Source organism: Thunnus albacares, chromosome 16 (assembly GCF_914725855.1).
Source record: "Thunnus albacares chromosome 16, fThuAlb1.1, whole genome shotgun sequence".
NCBI classification, from domain to species: domain Eukaryota; kingdom Metazoa; phylum Chordata; class Actinopteri; order Scombriformes; family Scombridae; genus Thunnus; species Thunnus albacares.
The window spans coordinates 14,941,884-14,967,887 of record NC_058121.1 but is presented as its reverse complement, the minus strand read 5'-3'; the positions used below and the strand labels follow the sequence as shown (position 1 = coordinate 14,967,887).

The 26,004-nt window shown below is 39.1% G+C and overlaps 1 protein-coding gene across 8 annotated transcripts in view; it reads right to left on the bottom strand.

Moving 5' to 3' along the window:
- The window catches only part of si:dkey-71h2.2 (low density lipoprotein receptor adapter protein 1), a 58,233-nt gene extending 33,274 nt beyond the window's left edge, over positions 1–24,959 (bottom strand). For 4 of the 8 annotated variants that reach the window (XM_044377147.1, XM_044377146.1, XM_044377144.1 and 1 more), the window contains exons 1-3: positions 24,626–24,959; positions 4,022–4,164; positions 1,169–1,281 (exon numbers count right to left, since the gene is read on the bottom strand). In XM_044377147.1, coding sequence (XP_044233082.1) covers positions 1,169–1,281; positions 4,022–4,164; positions 24,626–24,938 — 569 coding nt within the window. In that variant the 5' untranslated portion in view covers positions 24,939–24,959. The remainder of the gene's footprint in view (positions 1–1,168; positions 1,282–4,021; positions 4,165–24,625) is intronic. The other 4 variants (XM_044377151.1, XM_044377152.1, XM_044377145.1 and 1 more) reach the window with 1 other exon arrangement.
- Between the last annotated feature and the right edge of the window lie 1,045 nt (positions 24,960–26,004).

The window sequence follows — 26,004 nt, the reverse complement described above, 5'->3', positions numbered from 1 at the left end:
CTAGAAAAGAGAGATTTCTTCCCAGACAGTAGAAGTGGAAAGGGGGAAGGTGAGGAGGGGAAGATAAGGAGGGAAGAGAAGGAGATCAAAGACGAGGCTGATTCCCCTGGCCTGTGGTCTGCTACCGCTGATAAGATGGATCAGAAGAGGATGCAAACCTGTGCGCGCACACGCACACACACTAACCACATGCATCCATCCACGTGCCCTCTCGTGCACACACACACACACACACACACACACACATCCCACAATCACTGGCTAGCCATACAATGTTTCGACTGTAATCCTACATGACATGAGGCCCAGTCTATATTACAGGATGGTATCCAGAGAGGGAAAGTCAGCCAAACGTACAGAGCAGTATCACAAACCACACTGATTTGGTCGAATGAAACCTTGCATGATGCTGGAAAAGGTTAGCTTTCATTGACACACAGAGAGACTGTAACAGACACCCCCCAGCGACCCCCCTCCTGCCCTTCCATTATTGGTTTCCAAGTGAATTGATCAAACATGAGACTCACAACAGCTCTGAGCAGAAAACTGCTCGTTTTATTCCTGCAAAAAGACCGCAAGCAATGGATAGAGGGAAAAGTGACCTAGATAAGAAATATGATTTGTTTTTAAGACTCAACTTGAAGGATAACCAGCATTTTTAACCATAAGTAATAATTCATTTAAGTAGTAATAATTCAGTTCATAATTCTGGCATTTAATAAATACATTTGAAATAATTATATATCATGTCATAACACTCAACCATACTACACTCTGCATGCATTGCAACTGCTTAATATTCTCCATGAGAATACTGAATACTAAATGAGGTCAGTGCATCTCACATAGGATTACTATTGCACAGTAAATAGCTTGACACACTGACAGTCCAAAAATATTGTAATTGTATTGAATGGAAATGTTAGTTATAAGTGTCTGGTGCCATACAAATGTGCACACTGCACCACTTTGTAAGTTTCTCTTTAAAATCTGATTTTAATTTAGTGTTTTTCAACTTTTTTTGACCTGGAATGTCATTACTGTTAGTTTTCAATAAAGTGTATGTACCCAGGACTCCCTACAAAACAGTAATGATGATACTGAGTTGCTCATTCTGGCAAAATCAAGTAAATTAAAGTGACGTATTGTATGAGAAAATAGCATTTACCTGTATATGGAGACATTCTCTATGAGGTCTGTAGTCTCCGTGTCTGTGATGATGATGCCTTTCGGTGAGACCGTCAGTGTTACTTTACGAAACTTCTTAGCACTGGCTCTGGCCTGTAGATGTGAAAATATGAAAATATATACACAGACATTGAAATAAGATGCAATAAATATCGCCTCAGGTTTAGACAGAGCTAACCTGTCACTCTGATGTAAATATAAGATGATCTTACTTAGTAAACCTCAACTGTGTCAGTGGCTGCTGAGCAGCAACATAAGCAGCCTGCATGAGTTGTCCCAGAAATGTGGGAAATATATAAAAGATGACAGAACGGGGGGAGGAGAGCTGTTATGTGTAGCCCAGTACAAGTACTCGAGGTCGGGCTGGCAGCCACTGACTCCCCCTGCCGATATGCTCCATCTGGAGATTCAGAAAACACGGCCATTTTGCTGAGCTTGCGGTCTGTGAGAGTGCCTGTTGACAATGACAGTGACCTCCTTAACATGCAATTAGCCAGCAAATGAGAACAGTTTATTTCACACCCAAATGATAAAGTTAAGAGTCAATGGAGTGACTATGAAAGAATACAGAGGGGACAGAGGAAAGGAGGGAAATTAAAGGAAGAGATTTTCATCATTTACTGTACTTTTATACATTCACTCTGCATATTTTTTGTAGCAGGTGAAATAAAAGGCACTAGTGGAGAAAGGCTTAAAGGGACATATAATGCTTTTTGTGATTTTCTGTTATTTTTATACTTTTACAATGTTGGATGTCTACGTTAAAGACAGCCAAAAGGTCCAAAGTTTGAGGTGAAATTATGTAAAAATGCTCCCTGAAAGTCAAAAGCCAGGGCTTCAGCCTGCTCTGGAGACTTAATTTGCAATGTCACTTCTACTTCCTCCTTGTGATGACAGAGTGTTCATGCCTGCCCACAAACGGCCGTCTATTCAATAGTTTTTGTTGCTAAGATTATTCAACGGGTTGTTTGCGTTGTCCACTCACATATTTTGAATCAGATTTAGGATCAAACATGTACGGATGTAAAGATGTAAAGAAGTTAAATCCTACTACTATTGTTTGTTTATGTAGCCTCCCATGCTGCTGGAAGTCTGCTGAGTTGCAGCTGAGCAAGCTAACCAATCAGAACAGAGTGGGCTCATGGGGAAGGGGGGCTCACAGGAGCTAAAACTGCCTGTTTCAGACATCATAAAAGTAAAGACATATCAGTAGAATATAAATATCGACCTGGAAATGCACAACAGGTACAACAGGAATGGTATCATGCTGTAGGAGCCTAAATTACCTGGTGAAAACGAACAGCAGATCCTGCTTAAACACACAGCACTTGGAAAACTGGAAAACTAACGTTACAATCAGGAAGGAAACGGTGCCGTAGTTGACTGTGGCAGCTCATTCATGTAGGAAGTGCTAACAACCACATTTTCTGCCATCATGTTACTTGTGTCATGCCACAAGGCAAAAACCAATCTGTCAGCTTGAGATACGCCAAATTCAGTCTTTCTCTGCGTTTGGTCCCTCAGTCATGTCTTATCATGTCTGACTAAAGCATGTAGCAAATGGAAAAAGTCACAAATGTATTCAGTAATCCCATTCAGGTTGATTGGTTTCCAAGGGAACAGACAGAGACAACTGAGTTTCTTTTTGTGTCCTGGTATAAAATCAATTGAATCTTAATCCTGCCATTAGGCTCGGTTCAGTCTCTAATTGAGAAGTGGGGGGTTTCTGATTAGGCAGGCTGCACCAGGCTTTTCTTTCTGCCTTCCAACAGATTAGACATTCTTATTGTTGGTGGCATTCAGGGAGTAGGTGAGCTGTGTGTGTATGTGTGTGTGCATGACAGAAAATGAATGGAAAAAACATGAATATAAGCTTGTTTGATTTTTAATGCAGGTAAATAATCAGATTGCTGTTTTGTGAACAGCCTTGTCGAAACTGAATTATGAATTGATGTAGAAAACCGTGCTCAGAAAATTGCGGCTCAGTGTTGTTAAGCAAACATCATATCACTGATTTGACTACTGCACATGTGCAACCCTTGATAATCCTGGATTAGCAGCTACTTTATGTTTCCATGCAGCCATACTGACCTTGATATAAACATGACCTGACTACAACTACGTACATGCCAAAATAATTGCAGGCATTTAAGGTAGAATGGTAGAAAATAATTCATTTTAAAGTAATTCTGGTGGGCAGTTCAGTATTTTACTGAGCATTTGAATTTATACTTTTTCCCAAGAAAAATATTTCCTAACATGGAATGCCACAGAGTGCCATGGATACTGAATTAGATGATTATGATGGAGTCCACTGTGATTTTCTATCCATGGGAATACATATACTGACCTGTGACTGACTCAATTACTGTGACGTAAAGGACATCTTATAAAATAAATGTAAAATAAAATAAATCTTACAAAATTCATTCTCCTTTTTATTGTCTGTAGTGGTATCCCAAGATGTATATGCTGTATATGGTGCGACAATTTTCCAATTTCTGACAAAAAATTGTCCTGGGTCATCAAGATAACATGGATCAGATCTATTGTGTCAAATTTGACAAGTATTCCCCATTAGGTCATTCTGATAATGTGTATTACAGTTTGAGGCTGTAATTTCACAAATCCACAAGGGAATTTCTATAAAAAGGATCACTGTAATTGAAATCGTCACAATGTCACTCCCACATTTCCAGTTGCTTCCTGTTGTTCGCCGTTTCCTGTATCCAGTACTCGCGATGAAATCAAAGTACAGCGAGCAGGGTGTCAAGCACTGATGACAAAATGTCAAAGTCAGTTGTTTGAGTCAAAAGAGGACTCAGTGACTCACTGTGGCAACAATCCTGCGAATGGCAGCTGAGGCCATGTCCTCTCCTTTGGGCTGGCCCACCAGTGTCATACCCAGGTACTTCACATTGAACACCATCCCCTCCAGTAGTGTCTCCTTGGTGTCCGTCCAGTTCTCTGGCAGCTCTGATTGGACAAAAAGTGAAAAATATATAAGTATGATTATAATCATGTAAGTGCTTCACTAAATAAGGGCCCAGAAAAACATCTAAAACTATTATCATCTTTTCAGAAGAACATGTCACATAAGCCACTTAAATAGACATATCACTCCATGTATGAGATGACATTAGACACTATTTGAAAGTGCATTCACAAGTGCCACAACTCTAACAAAACAGACATTTAAAAGTCTAAAAGTCTGTCAGAATTAGTTTTCAAGTCAGTGTCTTCTTCGCATAGTTTGTTGAGTAGACTGTTTACAATACTCAGCACAGACAGCATGTGTGCTGGCAGAGGAGCATCACAGCTGATCTGTCAGACTTTGCACAAATTCTGTGTGATTTTTGTTTGAGAGCTTACGTCAGAGCTCTGCAATATGTATTTATTACACTTGTCCGCATGTAAAAAGAAAAATTGAAAATTGTGTGTGCATTGAAATGTAAGAATAAGATAACAAGATCAACTTTACTGTGTCTTTTATGGGTTCTTTCAATAAAGTAGATGGTCATTTCATTTTGTCTTTGAAACTCAAATAACTGGACTGCAAAGCCATCCATCCATAAGTGATCCTACATTCCACACTACATTTTCTGAATTTGAATGTATCCTGTATCGTAAAATCCACTGAGATTTGACTGAGATTTGTGATCATCTTTTACTGGCTAAGAAGCAAGAATTTCTGCAGTAGAAAACCCTATATGGACAAACATATATAGATGGATACATGTATATATATAAATAATTTTGCAGCACTAGCTCCAAAAACCCAGCATGAGCTGTGCTCTGATAGACTGCACAGAATGACTGCAATGTCCTGTTGTTGCTGTGATTTCCAACAGGTAGCAACCAAGCTGTCCTCTCTAGCTGACTGCTAAAGGCAGGGAGGGGGACTGCGCCCGTGCAGAGAGCTTAAAATATCTCTCAGCGACACCTGGACACCCTGCGGAGGAGCATCAGGAGGGGAATAACTTACAAAACTATGCAACAGACCACACTCTGTGATAAAACTTAATGGGACGATCAGTGAAACATGATCCATTATTCCACAGCATTTCAAAGTATTATTTAAAAAGTCTGCTGTGATAAAGGCAATCAAACAACAAATGCATAAGCAACTGATAAACAGACCCTAGTGCTTTGCCCTCCTTTCTTTCCCCTTGCCATACAGAGGTATTTCTGCTCATAGCACAGATTAGGAGAGTGAGATTGACAAAGAGTATTACAAGAGCATGGAAAGAGAGAAAGAAAGCGAGACACACACACTCAATCCGTGTCCAACACTCTACTGGGATATACTGGCACTGAATCATCCGCATGGGATGAGCCATCTGTCACTGGCAGGCCCCATGCAGCTGTGAAGGCGAACAGCAGAGAACACCATCCCCTTACACCACTTCCAACAACTCTGAATTATTAACTCATCTTCAATCACACTGCAGGGGCCGCTTCAACCAGAGAGCACATTTGATGTTATTAAATGTGATTGCTTAGGTAAATGGTGGATATCATAGTTTGTTCATTCGATGGTGTTAAAAGAGTAGAATTTCACATTTTGCCTGACAGAGCACAATGGGGCTAAAAACAAAAAACAAAAACAAGAAAGTATCACCACTTGACCATTAACTAAACCCCTCCGTTTGTCCAATAATAGGTTACCACCTACAGTAGGCACACCAGCCCAGTATTTAGCCTTTCAAAAACCAAAAAACACATCAGCAAAACTCTAAAGACTGAATTAAACAGTGTGTCTATATAGCTGCAAACACCAGCACACCTAACAACCTTACTATCTACAACAGTAACTTATAACCTAGCACTACTTTTAAGGCCAAGCACATCCTTACCTAAATACATTACATCTTGGGCTTATGGGTTACAATAGGTGTGAGCCAATGCACTATTATATCAGAGTTTAGAGTAACGATAGTGGTTCTGTCCTGTGCTTCATTTGGTTTGGGGAAGTTTAACGCAACCTAATCTTGTTACCAGAGATAGTGTTACATTTGCCAAACACATCAACTTATCGTGAAAGCTTTTTTCTTTTGGAAAAAGTGAAACTGTTTGAACATACAAACAATAAAGCATACAGTTCTGTGTTGCTTGTCCAAGTTTTTTCTATAGTAGGCATCCGAATATTTTATGGTAAAATTAATAACATTTTCACTACATTTTTATTTTGAAAGCTGCTTTATAATCGGGTGCTGACAAGCTTTATCCTACAGTTTAAGAAAAATGCTGCTCTTTTAATTCCACACGTTCTACATGGATCATCAACTGGAAAGGGATGCTGACTTTTAGCCTCAATATTTAAGAATTAGCATATATAATATATAGCAACCAAGAGCATAATTAAGACTCTTGTACAAAAGTCAACCAATTCATAGAGTTAGCGTTAATTAGCCAACTAGCTGCAGCTGATAAAATCCGCTAGCGATCATCATCATCATTTCAGGCAACAAAATTGATGGTCATTGCCTGTAAATGAAAGGCCTGTTTTTGTTCACTTGTATGTAAAATTTAACACCGGTTGTTTCAAAAATGTGCCTTGCAGGAATGGAAGGCTTGACAGGCAACAGTAAATAATGTTGGCAGAGTTTTGTGAAGGATATACAATTAAAATATACTTTACTTTTATCAGCTCCAATAACAGTCTTTCAGATGGGTGTGGGACATCATAAGCTGCAATAAAGCAGCTCCTGGTCAAAAGATTTATTGCTCGGGTGCGTTCTTTAAAATGTCACAGCACTACAAAGCTAAAGTGCTACAGTCCATGTTGTCTTCACCAGGCTACACACATGAATTATTAAACAGCTTCATGTTGATGCTGCAGGGTTTCCAATATATTATCCCTCTAAAAGAGGAGTGCTTAAATTTTTAATAAATCCTGTGTGAGTCTACAGAGGGACGGGGACTGATAAGTGTGACAGGAACAAGCGGAGGGAAGCTAATTGGATTTTAACATGTTGAAGAAAATAATAAGAAGGACCAAAAATGTGCAATTTGGATGTTTCAGATGGCTAGCGTGCACGCTTTAATGTGCATCTGTGATCTGTGGAAATGTATGTGTAAGTGTGTGTTTGTGTGAGAGTGTGTGTCTCAAGGTGATCTAATTTGGGCACAAAACAAGATCAGGGAGGACGAGGCCATGGTGGTGCACTGATGACGTTTGCATTAGAGATGCACCGATCTGACTTTTTCAGTCCCGATACCAATACCTGGGCTTTGGGTATTAGCCGATACCAAGTACCGATCCAATGTCAGTGTTTGATTAATAAGCTGTATGACTCACTGTGTGGAAGAGACTGGGATCATTCTTTTATGTGTAAGGCAAAATCAGGCTCAACTTAAACACTGATTTCCTAACTTTGTAAAACAAAACGTAACAAATAAATGCATAGATATAAATTTACTGAATTGTTATTCATTAAAATTTTGGTGTCCAATACCAGATCGGCCTATTGTCACCAATACCCAATACAGCTATTTGAGTCAGCATCGGACTGATATCCAATATCGGTACATCTTTAGCATCAACCTTAATAAACTGATGTCTGGCAACACTTTCACATCCAGGCTGTTACAGTAAGTGCGCCAACTGCATTATGCTCACAAAAAAGCCTCACAGTTGGGGCACACACTAAAGGAATCAATTCACTGCAATGAAGGCACGGAGCGATTTCATGACATTTTGCTGCACTGAGTCTGAAGTGTATTCACATAAAGCTTTAATACCACTGCCCTGAGATGTTGAGCACTGTAAAATTCGACACTCTGTTGAACAAACAACTGACAAGTGTAGCATTTCACAGTAGCTGATCTGACTTGGGGAAGTGCTGTTGTAGTATAATAGGTACCATGTGCTCTGCACGCCTTCAGCTACATGCAGCGATCACCAGCTGTCTCTTTGAGCTCCACGCTCAGTAATTTAATTTGCACTGAGAAGTCAGAATGGTGCCCGGGTGAATTCTGCTCTACACCTACACTGAAGATTAATTAATAACGCAAACAGGAGTGCAATGATATGCACACAGGCATAATCGAGCAAAAAAGGGCATAAACACAGGCATGCAGGGCAGACGCACACAATGTTTCCCCCAGGATACCATCATATTAATTGCAAAAACTGTCAGAATAAGAATGTGCTCATAGGTCAAAATAACAAAAGCATTCCCTTTTGACCATCTCCCTAAAGGTCAGAAAGTAGGACATTCTTTCTAGAGAGGTTTCACAAACATTCTTGTTTTGAATTTAAAGCATTAATATATGAAATATTCGGCTTGCTTTTCAAACCCGGCTGACACCCCCATCCTCCACATCTGTCTTGATATAATCTCGTTGCCTTACTGTTTTACTCATCCGATGGAACTTTGAATCTAGGACACCACCTTGACAGGGAAAATAGGCCGCACATTCTGGGAAGATGGTGGGCTGGGATGGCGTGTGAGTGGGAGGGGGGAGAGTAACGGGTTTTCTGCCTTGAGGGGAAATCAAGTAAAGCTAAGTCCTTCCTCTCAAGCTCTCGATCTTCTTACCGTTTTTCTAAATGCTATCCTTTTCCTCACCTCTCCCATCTGCCGTATCTTCCTCTGGTTGTATGCCGAGAATGTGAAAATTTTACCTACAGTATATCTAAGATACTGGTTTATTAAAGAGCACCAGGAGAGATGAAGTACCTCTCAATCAGAGCCACAGTAGCTGCTGTTCCTCAAACATTGACAACATCAACAATAACAAAGAGGGAGTCATGGGATCAAACAGCAGATGTTGCTAAGCAACCACAGGCTCCATCACCGACAGCCCAGCAGAGGCAGGAGAGGTGGTACCTGCAAATAACGTTACTGAACACCTTGGCTGAGCATCAAAAGAAGTATACAAACTACATTAAGCGGTGGGATACCAGTGGAATTATCCTGCGCTCTGAACTGAAGCAGTACATAAAACTCCAACCTCTGGATGGAATATTACACATCTGGTTGGCTTCAGTACAAAACCTTATGTCATGCTATTTTTAAATGCTAACACCCCAGCTTTAATTTTCCACTGCTCTGGAATACGTTTTACTACGGAAAAACATATCTGTCAACTCCTACAGTGTCATGATAATAATATGTGACCTAGGGGACGCACACTTCCAGGTCTATATTTATATTCTGGGGCTCTACTGGAATATCTTAGCATAATTTACAGTTCAAAAAACTGTATTATCTTCCTCAGTTCAGCCTCTGTCTGAAACAAGCTGTTTTAGTGTCTCATTAAGACCCCCCTTGCAATGAGCCTACTCAGTTTTAACTGATCCCTCAGCAGACTACTTAAACAAGCAGTAGTAGCAGAATTTCACTTCTTTTTCTCGTTCTTATTTGAAATGGAAACTTCTCAAATACATCCTTACATGTTCAAGCCTGAATCTCATCTGAAATATGCGAGTGGACAGTGCGAACAACCGATGGAATAACCTTAGCAACAAAGGCTACCAACAGATGGCCATTTGTCGGCGTGCACAAACAATCTGACGTCATCAAAAGGAGGAAGTAAAGGTAACATTGCAAACGAAGTGTTCAGAGCAGGCTGAAGGCTGGGCTTTTGACCTGCTGGGAGCATTTCTACATACGTTTAACATAGACATCTGAAATCATAACAGTATAAAAATAACGAAAATCACAAAAAGCATAATATGTCCCCTCTCTGGAACTATCCATGATCCACGACTACATAGGTAGCATGGTCCAACATGTTTATATCCCAGAACATGGTGTGCTAAGCATAGAAAGCTATACAGAAGCAATACTAGTGATTAAAACAGTAATCTCATTTATATATCTTCTGAGCAGATCTGCGACTATAATGTCCAAAGGCTGGGAGATAGCATTGCAGGAAAGTAATACAGTAATACCTGAGCAGGGCTACACCGAAACAGGAAACACATAACATTGAAAATGTTTTTGTTACAGCTAAAGGAGTTTGTTTTTTGTAGCTTTCAAGTTTCCAGCTAGTAATGAGCAGACACTGGTAAACAACCCATTAATAGTCTAATGACTTGACAGTTGGTGTATTCCTATAAAGAGAGAAGCAGACATCAAACATTCTCTGAAAATACAATGGATTTCGGTTTACAGCATTTCCCTTGTGTCTTTATTGTGATCACCAGCTCAAATGCAACCGCCTTTTGATTTGCCGCTTCATTACTGTTTTTTTAATTACATTTTGACTACTTTGCACAGCTTTTAGAAAGAGATTTCCTTAAACACATTTAAATGTGATGCTTTTCATTTCCTGATGACAAAAAATACAAAATGCAAGCAAAACCAATAAAATGGATGATTAACATCCTTGAGGAGATTTAATTGGGTTTGTGTCTACTTGTAAAAAATACTGTATATTTCAGAACAGTGCAGTCATCAAGCGTCTGTACTTAGAAAAACAATTTCCTTTAAGCTTTTGTTTAATTTTAACTGACAGGAAACATATCTGTGCAGTAAAATAACTCAGGTTCATGAATCAGCTATTTGCCCCGCAGGCCCTTGAATGAATCAGTGCTGGTGTGGCTCTTTCAACATAATCTCCTTTTCACCAAAACCCCGTCATTAATTGCTTTCCCTTCAAACACCCTATCTGCTGTTAATCATAATGATGATGTGAATTATATGCATGGCTGAGCAAATAGAGCTACTACAAAGTGGGAGCTGGTTAGGACAGATTGGGAATATGAAGGAAGAAATGTGAATTTGTCGTGTGACTGGTATCATGTAGTTTTTCAATCTTACAGCAGAGACTGAGAAATAAAATGGCATTTACAACAGAGGCAGTCATGACAAACAACCGCAGATGATTTAACCACATTATAAGCTGAAATAAATGTTCATTGAAATTGCACATGACCCCCTGTAAAACCACAACATGACATTTTTGTACTTTGTTTTCTGTACAAATGAAAGCTTTAGAGGTGCTGGTGGCAGATTCTGTTACATTTGAACAGAGCCGGGCTAGCTGTTTCTAGTCTTTGTGCTAAGCTAAGCTAACTAGCTGCTGGCTGTAGCATCATATTTACTGTAACAAGACTAGGTCAAAACCTAGTATGTGCTTGGACCATGTATGAAACGCTAGAGGGCGTTGGAATAATTTGAAACGACAGATACAGGAAGTGGCGACAGTGGTGACCAAGCCCCCAGGAAGTGTGCCGGGCTTTGACTGAAGCCAATTTGACTGAGGGCCTTTCTCAATACCAAGTACGCCAAGTTCGACTCAGGAGTACAAACCTCCAAGGACGGGAGGACGTAGTACGGTCAACTGGAACAGCAGCATACTTGCTGACAGCAGCAGCTCAGCTTCACCACAATAATCTGACTGTACTGTGACAAAAAAATAATAAAATGAAATTTAATATAGACTAATATGTTCATTTTAATACATTTATATTTATTGAAATGTGGTGACATTTGTACATATAGAGCCCCAGAGGCGCGCTATTGTTCTGTCCAGTAAAAACATGAAGCTTCACTTTACATTCAGATGAACTAATGAGGCAGCTACAATTGTTAGATTTCATCTGTGAGACCAACATTTATCTTCCAAAAGGAATTATAAATTATAAAAGGAATATATCAAAATGCTAAGGAGACATTAGAGCAGCCGATCATCTCAGGAGTCGGGCTGCTAGCGGCTAAGATGACCAGCCAGTCTCACCCAGCCAGCGGCTCCAAAACAATCAAAATTCCAAACAGGCATTATTTGGATAAACTGACCACAAATTGGGAATCTTAATGGTTACTTCCTCACCTGAAAAAACATTAAAACTTCATAAAGTGACATATTAACAGTCCAACAGCAAAAATTACAACAGTTTTTAGTCTGGCTCACTGATGGACACACATTCGCGTTTATAGGGCTGGTCCCTGCGGTCCAGTCAAAAGAAACGGGTGGCATCAATCTTCTCATCTAACTCTCGGCAGGCAGGTGAATAAGTGCAAATGTCCAACCGTCAGTGAGAAGTGGAAGTAGAGTATACAGCATGTAGGGCTTTATACAGATTTCAGTGTCTTTTTTACATGAATTCAGCATTCAACTCCTCAGTGTGCCTGGAAGCATGAAAGTGAGTATTAAAAATGATAAGCGAAAATACAATCACAACTTGATGACAGATTTCCTATAATGTCCTGAATGCTAATTGCCTTTGACTGCAGTTATTATGCAAAACATTAGACCTCAACCCTCCCATCAGGAAACGTCCTCCAAAGGCATTGTGAATGATTAATTAGAAACGATCAACCCAGTGTTCTCACTTATAGCAGTAAAACAGTCTTATCTTTTCTACTCTAAGTAGCGTGTTTTGTCCTCAGAAGTGTCCAGGGAGTGAAATGAGATTAGTACTGAGGTTATTTTGCGGGCAGGCATTATTACATGCTTCAAATTAAAAATCAACACAGACGTTTGAATTTTGTTCCTGATGGAGCTCCTGTACTCTATTTATAGCTGGCATCCCACAGTGAAAAAATGTGCTAATATTTGCTCTGTAGACAGTGACAGGTGGTGTTCGGTTGGTATAATGCTGTGCGGCAGGTTGGAGCCAGATAAGCACACAATGAGAAGAGAGTTTTTATAAAAAGGCAACATGGCGTAATTCCAAGATGCAGAATGGACAGTGTGTAGAATCAACAACAAGATCCCAAAGGATATTTTTCCCAAAAAGACAGAGGTAAAATAATGCTGATGTGTATAACTGCCTGAGGTCAGATGATATTCAGATTGAAATTAGTGAAATATCACTGCAGAACCATTCCCTCTTGAGAGTGAAGATGAAGTTACAAACTAACTAAACACAGTTATACACCATTTATCATTTCCTCCACAATCATGTATTCATTTATTTACAGAGAAAGAGCAGGAGGAAAAGGCCTACAACTTAAGAAAGAAAACAATATTCTTATGAAAAGCAGTTTAAATTGTCTTTTAGTTTCTTTTAAAGCTAGAAGGGCAGGTATCCGGGGTGGTCCTCACCAGAAAAAACAGAAGCATCATTTTTCAAAAGCTGAAAATTGAACTAATTGACATTTTCTTATTAACAATGGATTAAATGTGAAGGAGGCAACTCGTAGTGGTGAACCCACAGAGAATTTTGGCCAGAGTCTGCGGTCCTGCTCACTTCTACTGCACATTTTAGCATCTTTGGAGCTCATTATTTTGCAGCCTGCAATTTTACTGTTTTGGTTCACTCTCACCACCCTCATCAACCTTGATCCCAACCACATCAGGCAGCTATTTTCAGCAAAAAAAAAACCCCCAAAAACAACAACAACTTCCCGCTGTACGCTACCTGCCAGCACTAAACAGCAGACAACTTGAACCTAAAAGATTGTCTGAAACATGTCTCCAAAAGAATGTTAACATGCTCTGTATCTCCTGGATTATTTCAGAAAAGCTTGAGTAAAGCTCTTTAAATGCTCATTTATCTGCTTCACAGTGCCATGGTTAATCAAACACAACACAGCAACTGGGGAGTTTGTTCTTTATACAGACTGTTCATGATCTCCTGACAGTTATAGTTCACCATTGACAAAAGGGCATTAAATATCTAGGTGACTTGAACACTAAATGTCCATTGAAAGTGCCTTGGATCATTTTTATTGAGTGACTCTGCTGTTTGTCTATGCCTGACATGTAGGCTGCTGCTGTCTGTTAAATTAAAACTTTTGAAATTTTCATATTGGTCTGAGGCACCAAGGTCAATTTTCCTACCCAATGACTTGTATGAATATTTCATCCTGCATGTATCACTTCAACATTTTAATGCAGTTTCTAAATATGTAGAAACATGAATTTTAGTGTCTGGACCACTGAGGGGAAATCCAAACTGAAGTGTAGTAAAGTATGAGAAGAATAATCAACACCTATATTATAAGGTATAGCAAAGTTCACTGGAGGAAGAGTAAACATTTCCAGAATCATGCCTAAATAAAATAACCACATTAACAATGCAGACACTCCCATACTAAAAGAAATCTTTCCTCACGGCTATTTATTCATAAAGCATAATCACTCAGCACCGTGGAAGGATTGTTTTCATTAGCAATTCAAACAGGGTATGGTTTTCTCTTTGCTGATACAGATCTTTTCCCCCTGGAGTCTGCTGGCTCCCGTTTCAACATCTTCATCAACTAGAAATAGCTCCCTCAAAAGAAATCAGTTCATGAAATAATAGGTTTATATTTCATATTCTGTTTTCTTTTCAAGAGCAAATCTGAGGGAAAAAAAAACAAACAAAAAAAAAACAAACCAGAATCCCCAGGTTTCCTAATCCCCATCTCAAGCTGAGTTCAAGGAAAACAGCACTTAGCTTGAGCAATCATTAGCTTTGCCATCCATTATCACACGAAAGCAAGCAAGTCACCTTTGAGAGCTGCTGATCTCATTTGAGACAGTGTATCTCTGCACCCCCTTTAATAGATGAGGGCTTCCCACAGGAATCCCCTCTAATGCAGTAGAGCACTTTAGACCCTTCCAGCTGAGTGATGGATGCTAGTCTGACACAGCCGGATACCTCGGCTCCCCAGGTCTCATGTCTCTGTAGTATCAGGATATTAAGGGGGTAATCAATAGGAGTGCTCTAAGTAGTTATTGTATGCTGTGCAGTTTAAAAATGGCTCATAGAAACTATTTTTGCCTTTTCTTAATATCAAATATAAGTTAAAAGATCCTGGGCTGGATTTGGCCACAGAAGGTTGAAGCTAAGGTTGAGGGACATGCAAGGGTGTAGGTTTGGTTTCACAATTAAATTTTCTACCAAAGATAAAGACAGTGAATGCTATTACTGGTATGTATATGCATTGATATTAATCTGACAAATTACATATTATAATGAAATTTGTTATTGTGTAAGAGTAATATAGCAAAACAAGAGTCTATAGCCATGTTAGCGGCTACCAAGGCAACGTGATGCTTTGGGCTTAATGCTATTGTCAGCATGCTACCATGCTCACAATGACAATGACAGCATAAGGGTGTAGAATTACCATTTTCACCATCCTAGTTGTTATTGTGTTAGCATGCTAATACTTGCTAATTAGCACAAAACACAAACACCTGATGGTGTCAAAAAGTTGAGGGATTTTGACCAATCTTTTTTTCATCCTGAGGGGGACACGAATATCTGCACCATAGTTAAAATTAGAAATATCATGTAAATTGGTTAAACCTAGTTAAAATCATGTTTCGTTTTATTGACAGAGACCTGATACTTCATAATAATGTTATACTTCCATCTTTAGTATGAAGGGTGCTGTGCTTTACTGCGTTATGTTTGATTAATGTTTAATTCTAGTGTATTTTTAGTAAGATACAAATAAACACAGATTAAATTAATTTTACAACCTGAAAATCATCCAAAACTTGACTTTTTCAGCCCTGAATACAGCCTGCAGTCTTCCTCTCAGGCTGTAAACATTTCCACCGACCTCCAGCGATAAGAGAGTGCATCCTCTGCTGCTGAAAAGCGATACCCAGAGAAAAAAATGTCTTCATATGTACACTGTAATAACTGAAGGCAACTCAGATGAGCCAATTAACATTTTTATCAATTTAGACCTTCGCTCGTCTGGATTTTGGCAGCGGGACTCTAGAGGACCTCTGTTTATGGAGATTATAGGGAGCGAATAAAATTAAAACTGTAAAAGTGGGGGGAGAGAAAAACAGGATTATGAAAGTGACGGGTCGCTCACATCCCCCACAAAATGAGGCCCCTGTGTACACAGCATGACCTTCACCAACTTTGCTACAAGGGCACCAAAAATCATTTTTACATAAATTTCAGATAAGAATCAGATAATAGCTATCAACAGAAAGAATTCTAACTTAATCAAGTGAACTAAAGAACGGTAGCAATTTCATTTTCTTACATTTTCCACCAGCAGATCATCATCAGCTATCTGCATAATTAATATCAAGATGATTAGAAGAATCGGTTAAAACTAATCTTAGCTAGTTTAAACATCAACAGCTCATCATGATTAATCTGACGACCAAGACATCAAGATAACTTATCTTTGGAGAAAATTATAAGTTCTATAAGTCTGTTTTGACCATGACCACATGCATACTGTGTTTCTATACAGCACACAGCGACAAAAGTTTTCCATTTTCACTTGACTTTACAAAGTTATTTTTAGGAGTGGGTTCCTTGGCTCAGATAGGGACATGATGTGTCAGAAATGGTGAGTGAAGTATGAATTTTTCAGCTGAACAGAACACCAAGACGGGATTTAGCTCTCCAGTGGAGGAACAGGTTCCGCTGATAAACAAATGCACACACACACACACACACACACACACACACACACACACACACACACACACACACACACACTAAAGCATCTGCAGTACTTAATCTCTCTCTTAAACACACACACAGAATAACAATTGATGGATGTTAGGGCTTTGCTGTACACACTAAACAGGAAGGTGGATGTGGATGTGTGTGTGTGTGTGTGTGTGTGTGTGTGTGTGTGTGTGTGTGTGTGTTGCTGCAGTAGTGTGAACAAGCAGTCTCCCAAGATAGGGTCTCTCAGTTTCCCTGTGTTGCATAATTCACTTCACTTCAGGCCAGGAAACATTGTTGGTGTTAAAAACACTCCAGAGAGAACACACAGTTAGGCAGTACCATAATAATGAACTGTATAAGACACTAAAAGTGTGGTTAGCTTAAACACATCAGAGTTTATGGAGCTAAAAGAGAGATCCATGCATGTACTTAAAAGACGCCCTCATTGTTAAACTTGGCTGACAAGGATAAAAGACTTACCTTTGAAAGAACATGTGAGTTACCAAATATAACCATTTACAACATACAGTATATACTGTAGGCAATGATGTTATACGCTTGCCATAACACAACCCTCAAGAGCCTCAGAAAGAAAATCAATATAGAATATGATATGGAGCAGTTTTTAATAACATGAAGCCGAGGCTTTAAAATCAATATTTGCAGAGTGCAACAATGAGGATAATATACTCATAGCTTCAAATGAAACAGGCATGTGAAACTGTGGAAAAAAATATCACATCACTATCATGAAAAATTGGATTTGGTATGTGGATGTTGAGTAAGTGGAGGATCATTTTCAGCCTAAGATACAACAAAATCAATAAAGAATTAAATTGTTGTTCCCTGTAGGGAAATTTCAAGTCTCTATGCAACCTTACAGACAAAACTGTGGTAATATGAACACCACAAATCAAATGTACAGTACATCTACTGGCAAAAGTCAGGAAACACTTCCACAAAAAAAAAACGTTTAAATGATCAAATCTGATGATAATTAATGCAATAAACCTTCTCCACAAATGAAAAAAAAAGATTTTTAAAGATTCAACCAAATCCCTTTACACATAAATGCAGCATCTTGTTACAGTAAATCTTTTATACATCCCTGTGTCATCACACAAACTCTAAGTTTGTTTTGACTACAGAGAGATAAGACACCCACTGTTCAGTGTATCTTAAACTATAAACGTCTCCTGTTATCCTTAAACCACGAAGAAGAATTAAAGGGAATCTCCGTGGCACAGTTGGGATTTTAAGGCACTAATACAGAAATGATAGTTGTGGAATAAAGGACAGATGGCCTCCCACTAAGCTTTGATTAAACTCAGACCCACGACAGGAAAAGAATGGGGCTTTATTAAATTTCAAAATACCCAAAGCAACCGCAGGATTACAGTAAATCACAAGTAGACAAGTGTGACAGGAGGGGCATTTAGTGCAGTGAAGCACTTGTCAACACAGTGTGAGGTTGAGTAGCATTGTTCTCACCTGCCCGAACAAACCACACACACAAAAAAATGCTCCAGGGTTTCATTTAACCTGCTCCAAACATGCTTGGTTTCACAGCATCCGAAATCCATTGAATACTACTCTTGACTGGGGAAAATGCACCCTGAGAGCGCAGATTTTTAACCTGAACTGGAGTTATAGGAGGATGATGGAAAATAGAAGAGGTTCACACAGACAGACTTGCATTTTTTTCCAACACTAAATATAAGCTATAATATAAGAAACTTTCAGAAGGCCACTGACCAGGAAGAAATACAAATGCAGATTAAAAAAAAGGAGAAATCTCACAGAACAGGCAGTTTGGTAAACAGAGAACACGATAATAATAATATTTCATTAATGAAATAGTCCCTGAAAAGTTCCACTGCAATGAGACTAAAAGAAAAAAAGAAGAGTTGTGTAAGAAGGAAACAAAAATAAAGTCTGTGCAGAGCTGTCACTGAGGTAGCCATGCTTTTGACAATAATCCAACTAATCAGACTGTTGAGGGGATTTAGCTCGTGTAGTTCTCTTCTGACCAAACTGGAAAGAGTCAAAAGGTAGTCACACAAAATCCTCTCGGCTATTATTCATGCAGCTGAACAAAGTTGTATTTGAACATCATGTTCACTGAGTCATTTTGCAAAAAATAACATTAGCTGAATAGGAAAAGGTTATGGTTATTAAGTAAGAAAGGGGGAAAACTTAATTAGTGTAAAGAAGACTATAGACACTAATGATTATTGTGAGCTTATTGGGTCAAGAATTCAGAGAACCCTGGTGGATATAGGATGGGATAAAATAACTTAAATTCATCAATGCCATGCAGGAGATACCTCACGACTACATCAACTGCTTATCTTTGAAACATGAAATCCCTTAGACAGGTTTCCTCCCTCAAAGCACACAGCATGAAAAGTCATTAGCAACACTTTATCATCTCATCTATCGTCAGTCTGCGACCGGTGAGACTGATGAGTGTGAGAGCATGAATTATGCAGAGTATAGGAGGGAAATCTGCTCAGTTGAATCATTGTCTGATATACAAGAGCTCAGCTAAGAGCACACATTGATTTAACTAGTCTTCTAAATGACTGGTTACTGTATATTGTATATGTACCCTGGTGAGAGCAAGATGCATTAATGAAATATTTCTTCTTTTAGTGTTAATAGAAGTACTGAAGCACTAGGATATGAAAACATCTTAGAGATTTATAGGATTAAATATCTGTTTTAGGCATCACATTGTGCCTTTATTTTGATATCTCTTTGATAACTGCTTTTTGTTTACTATCTTCTATTGGTGTCTGTTCTTGGAGCATCATTGTATTTTTCAGAGTAACTATATACAGGGCACTGCTGTAAAAGGTCATGTACTGTATGCTAATCCAACCTTTCCTATAGACCACTGAAAGCATTGCTTTCATTCAGTGTAGTTTTTTATAGCAGTATCCAGAGTAAACCTGGGTAATGTTTTCTGGAAAGACACTGCTACTGATTATTTAACTGTAAATTTTTCAATGCTTTACTCGCAACAAACAACAAACAAAATTCACTCCTGTTGCATAAGGGTGGGGGCAGAAACCACAGAAATGCATATCTTACAACAAAGATAAGATAAAACAAAGCTATCTGCATAACAGAGTATCAGTAGTAGTAGTGTTTTTTTTTTTAATTTGGGTGAAATAACTCTTTAAACAGGCTTCCAAGGGTTCATAGCCAGATTTGTCTGTATTTGTTACTCTATTCTGCATAACACAAATCCAAATGCTCCATCAGTCCCCAATTATCATCATCTTATCACTTTCAAAGCATAGGAATCCATCCCTTCAATCTCTCTCTTTGACACATTCCCTTCATCATTATCCTGTATATTCCCACAATTCCCCCCCATCGCTTCTGCTCCTTCTGCTCCTCCTCCTCCTCCTCCTCACCGGCGTCTCCCTGACTCACGGGTTTCCGAGTCTTAACGAGCCACCGAGATAATTGCTCCTTTAGGGGCAGCGCTAACAGACACCACTGCCTCCCGCGTGTCATTCAGTCAGGCCCCTGTCAGGTTTAATAGCACCGCAGGCTGTATTCACTGCCAGAGTTCCCATCCAGTCGAACCTAATGACTGTTGAGTCCACTAATTTCAGATCAAGCTCCTCTCTGTACTGCAAAGCACAGCAATACAAATTGCATATTGGGGCATATTTCTCAAAGGAATAAAGTGTGAGAATCTAATAGAAGCACACTTGAGACGTGTATTCAAGAACTAAATGATGCTTATTTTCAGTTTTTTGGATTTTGCTATTGATCCCAATGCTGTGCAGCAGATCCAGGATATATTTAGAGCACTACTAGTATAAGCACATTTTTACTGAAAACAATGCTAAACCCAAAGACACAATCTTCCTGCATTCAACACAAGTCTTTCCCAAGGCTACGTGATTTTAAACTAATGCAGACTGTAGAGAATAGATGTCCTTGGCGCCAAGGGAAAGTGTGTGTGTGACTTCTGAGATACAGAAAAGGTCCTTTCTGCTTCAGTGTGACATGATCCAAAGGGATGGCTTGCACTCCGGGCACATGCTGTGTCCTCTTCCGTCCTGCCAGTGGCTTTGACCTCAACAGATGCAAGCAGGCAGCTAAGAGGGACGATGGGGAAATGCTGTACATGTCATGTTTTCTACTGGCCAAAGAACTGAAGAGTAGCTTCATTGATGTCCAGAAATAGATCTTTTTGTGTGTGTTTTTTACTCATGAAGAGACATGACTAAAGCAAATATCCTGGCTGTTACTGAAATTTTACCTTGTCAGCTGTCTGTGCATCCTGTCCTGAGTTGCACAAATATAGAGGAAGATATTTGGCTGCAATATATGGTCGTCACAGGCACTAATGGATTAGACTTGCACACTGTCAATAGAACAAAAATATTGAAAACACACATTACCATACCTGTGGTGACAGTAAAGTATCTAAAAACCTAATGGGATATTTCTAAATCATTTCATTTTGTTATATTCATCCTTTGGGAACATGATACAAAAGGAGGTTTCCAAACACGGGACTGTGAATATCAACAGCAACATTTTCAAGGGGAAAGTCTGACCTTATAGTGGTGTTAGCAGAAAGCTCAGGTCGTCACTGAATTAATTATGTCAGCATGTTTAGTAAAAGCTTTCTCCATGTGCTTTTGAGAGCTCTCCCATAAAGCAATTCAACACCCAAATCACCATCCAATAGAGCACTGCCATCTCATCTCACTGTCGCTCTACATCCCCATTTAAAACAAAGTAGTGTGCAACATGATGAGCACTGATGCTAATGCTTTTAAGCTGCACTAATCAATATTTTTAGGTTATTAATGGGTGAAATGACGATTTCTGATCTGAGAAGTGTCTCATGTAGTGACAAACAAAAACCAACTCTGCAGTTCCCCTACAGCCTGAAACTTTATTGTTTTCAGTCTCACCACTCACATCAACCTTGTTTCCAACCGCAGCAGGCAGCTGTTTCTGGCAAAAAGAAGAACTCAGATAAACCCACTGTATGCTACCAGCGTGGCACCAAACAGGAAACAGACACATTTAGAAACTAGCCGGTGGCATTTAGCTGCTAAAGAGTCAGATATTTCCGTCAGGAGTTGGTGGTGACCAAACAGAGCTCAAAGTTGAGTGAATATTGCCCTTACAGTCATCAAGTGGTGAGAAACATAACTCCAGATGAATGCTAATGTTGCTCCATGTTCACCATATCAACTTTATTGTGTTTACAGCTTGTGCCAGTGCCCCCTAGTAACCAAAAAACCCCAATTAAATCAGTTATAGTACTGATGTATCTGTATATACTGTGATGTTTCAGCTTAAATTCAAACACCCTGATGGTATATTTACTGTGATAGTGATTTTCAGTCATATGACCCAGTATCACTCCGTGTTGTCAATCCATTACATTATGCCTCTGCATAGCTGACAGTTTAACTGAAACTAAGTTAACTGCATGTTACACTTACAACTTAACTGTGTATATTATCATTAACTGCAGTTATTTAACAAAAGTGACTTCACGTCTATATTCTGTCAGTAGACAGGACACAAATAATCCATCACTTTTTTTTCTTAATCACACCTAATTTGTGTGAATATGTGGCAAGCAGCTGCAACGTCGCCTTATTTGCATTCCGACAGCCAGCTTTGACGCATCGCCACATGCTGGCATACAGACGCTGTCCTCTCTCCAAATTGCCTGCTAAGTAGCTTCTGGACATCAGCAGTCACCCTGTCTGCCTTTACTGTTTGTGAGTGCTGTGTTCACATTTTTACAGCCTGATTCCTCTGGTGGCTCTCAGACACAAACTGCTTCTGTCATCAGGTGCCGAAATCCAGCTGGATTCTGCTCTGACAATATCATTCAGCTTTTTCTTCCTCCTCTCTCTCTCTCTCTCTCTTCCTCTCGCTCTCTGACATAAACAGCAGTGAGAGAAGAAAAGCACAATGCGGAGGCTGCTGCTAACAATGTGACACAAACAGTGTCTTTCAAGATAACATGATGTTGGTTTGGTTGTCACATTCTCTCATTATAAAAGTCACCATGGTAATGGTTGAGAGCACGTTGATGTTAGTTGTGTGGAGGAAAATAATACCAACGCCTATCCATCAATGTTTGCACAAAAAAACAAGATTAGAAATCTATGGCTATCAACAGCCAACATCCCAAGACAGTTTAATACAAGCTGTCACTTAACTTTGACATCTAAGGCTTAAACTATGAAACATAATGCACCCAAAGCCAGCAGAGAGACTCATTATAGCCTTAATCCAATAAGAAAACTTTTAAATCCCTCACACACTCAATATTCAATAATTTATGTAGAACATTTCCTTGAAAGCATGCAGAAACCGAGCACATCTTAGTAGCTGCAAAATTAATCAGTTGTGTTTAATGAAAGCTGGCATGGACAGCTGATTATTCACCAAGCATGAATTCAGGACGAGGCAAAAGCAGTATGCTAGCATTCATGGCAGTGAGAAGCTTCAAGGCAATGTAGCTGCAGAGAAGGAGCATTCCAGACAACACTTTCACACATCGGTGAGACAGCAGAGCCGCAGGCAGCAAAACAGCTCCTCACTCTCCCCCTGTCACTGACGCTGTGAGCAACGTTTGTTACTCTGACCCTTCACTCAGCAGTCAGTCCTGCACAGTACTTCACACTGTAGTGGGCCAGGAGCAATCTTGAACATTTGGTACAATATTGGCTGAATAAAAACATGAAGCTTGCCTCTTTTCCTCCTGGTAGAAACTAATCGCAAATAACTAGAATAAATCAAGTCACTGTCACTGAATGGTTTTTGTGATCAATCTATAAAAAAAACCTAAAAAATATAAAGTTTTCTTTAGTGAATGACAATAAATGTTTATACTAGAGCTGCAATGATTAGTCAGTTAATTGATTAGTTGATCGTCTGAAAATTAATCATTGACTATTTTAATAATTGATTATTATGAGTCTTTGTTTTTTAGAAAAAAATGTCCAGATTCTCTGATTCCAGCTTCTCAAATGTTAATATTTTCTGGGTTTTTTTAGTCCTCTGTGACAGTAAGCTGAATATCTTTGGGTTGAGGACTGTTGGTCAGAACAAAACAAAACATTTGCAGGACGTCACCTCAGGCTTTAGGAATCAAACCATTTTCTGACATATCACAGACCAAACAACTAATCGATTAATTGAGAAAATGATCTACTGATTAATGGATGAAAATAATCGTTAGTTACAGCCCTAATTTACACTGTAAACTACCTCATGATAAATCATGTTTTTGTGAGCTAGAGAAGTGAGGTCCCCATTAAGTCATTCATGTATTCACTACTTATTGTATAATGAAATAATTGCACTTGTAGTGTCTGTTTTTACAAATTGGTAATCAACGTTAGGGTTCAAGTGATGATTTCATTCATTATCAATTATCCAATATCTTCTGATGATCTCTTTGAAATGTAAAAAAAATGTGAAAAAATACATAAGAAAGCCCGTCTTTAAAACAAAACATCTTAAATGTCTTGTTTTGTTTGACCAACAATACAAAACCTCAAAATAGTCCATTAAAAATGACATAAAGCACAAAAAAGCAAAAAATCCTCACATTTGAGAAGCTGGAACCAGCAAATATTTGGTATTTTTGCTCAGTTTAACAACTGAAACGATTAGTCAGTTACTAAAAAAAATGTTTGCCAATTAATTTCCTGTGGACTGAGTCAACTGATTTTCAGTTTCAGCTCTAAATCTTAAATTTCACTGAATAGTAGTTTTGGTGAAGCACGATTGGCAGTAAGACCTGGATCCCTCTCAATGAAGTGAAGCAAACCACTTACAACTTAGACTTAACAACATAATAAAACAGCTTGTAATTGTACAGCTTTGTACACTTTAGTATATCCAGCTCAGCTACATTTGGCAGCAGGACAGACAAAAGCTCCCCAGTAATAAAACACAGCAGTCCACTAGCCTACGAGCAGCCAGAGGCACATATCGTCCTGCTTTCTCTCTCTCTCTGATAGATTTTACTGCATTTTATTGGAAAGGAAACATTTGTAACCAAACCCAAACATTAGTAAACCCCCTCACACACACTGCCTCACTCACTTTCGTGCTTTGAAGTTCCCCATGTGTGCCGCGGAACTCCGGGGCTCTTGATGATCGCTCTGCCGGCAGATTTCAGGGCATCCATCCCGAGGTGTGTCTGCTCTCCGGCAGGTGGATTCCCCAGTCTCCGGAGCACAGGGAGGTATATAAATATATATATATATAAAAAAAACAACCTGCAGGCTGCGATCGACGGCGGATGCGCTAAAGGAGAAAAGGCGAAGCTCAATGATCCAAGTTCCCACCCTGAATCTCTCTCCTGTTTCTCTCTGTACCCCTCTGGAGACTGGTGATCAGCTGAGGGCAAACACATGCACACACTGCACCGTTTCCAAAGTTAAGGGCGTGTCCTTCTAACCTTGATGGGCTGCGAAGCTTCTTCTCAAAGTGCTCCAGTTTGATGGAGCGACCTTAATGAAAAATCATTACAGTATTATTGCAGCGTAAAGGACTTACACTCACTAATGAGTTTATGTCTAAGGAGCTTACAGTTGCACTTTTTTGTCTCGGAGGATTTTCTGTGTTTGGTTTGGTTGCTTCACTGTTGTCAGTTTTGTTCTTAAAGAAGGACATTATCCCTTTAATTATAGTATTGATATTTTAGCCTGCATCAGAAACATTATTGATTTATTTATCATAATACAGTGATTCTTGAAGCAAGTTCAAGCTTCATAAATGCAATTTTCTCCCATCAGTCCCTGTTTTTTCCAGATTGGGTCTCATTGTTTTATATATTAAAACAATGTCTGAACAAATCACGACACGCTTGAGGCAAACAATCAAGCACCAAATACAAAACCAGGCATAATTTCATGTAAATGGTTAATGTTTTGCATTTTCTGTATTTTGGCGCCCTCTACTGTTTGCAACTAGTTATTACAGTCTGCACTCACTGCACAGACTGTGTAAGCAAGGTGATATTTGGGGATGTTGTCTAGTAGCAGTAAGTTTCTTTAACAGAATTAAGGGTTTTTTTTAAATTATTAATTAAAAAACAATAAAGGACATCCTGGTGATCTAGTAGTCTAAGACCCCCAAAAGTTGCGTGAGATGAATATAAGTGGTCAAAGGATGATTATCATGAGAGGAAAGCAGAAAAGAAAACACATCTCAGCTACAAAAATGTATATTTATCCTTTCAGACTTTCCTAATCTTTTTTACTGGATGATTTTGCTTCTTTGAGACTCTAAAAATATTTGAATAACACCTGAAAAAAGAAGAGCTGAATAGTTTTAACTTGTCACAACTAGTGCACAGGGTCACAGGAAGACATTGCTTCAATTGCTTCAAAGGTATGGTAGGATATGCATACCATCACCTGAAACATCCCCAGTTCAATTCAGACAGGGAACCTTTGTTCAACAAAAACAATGCACAC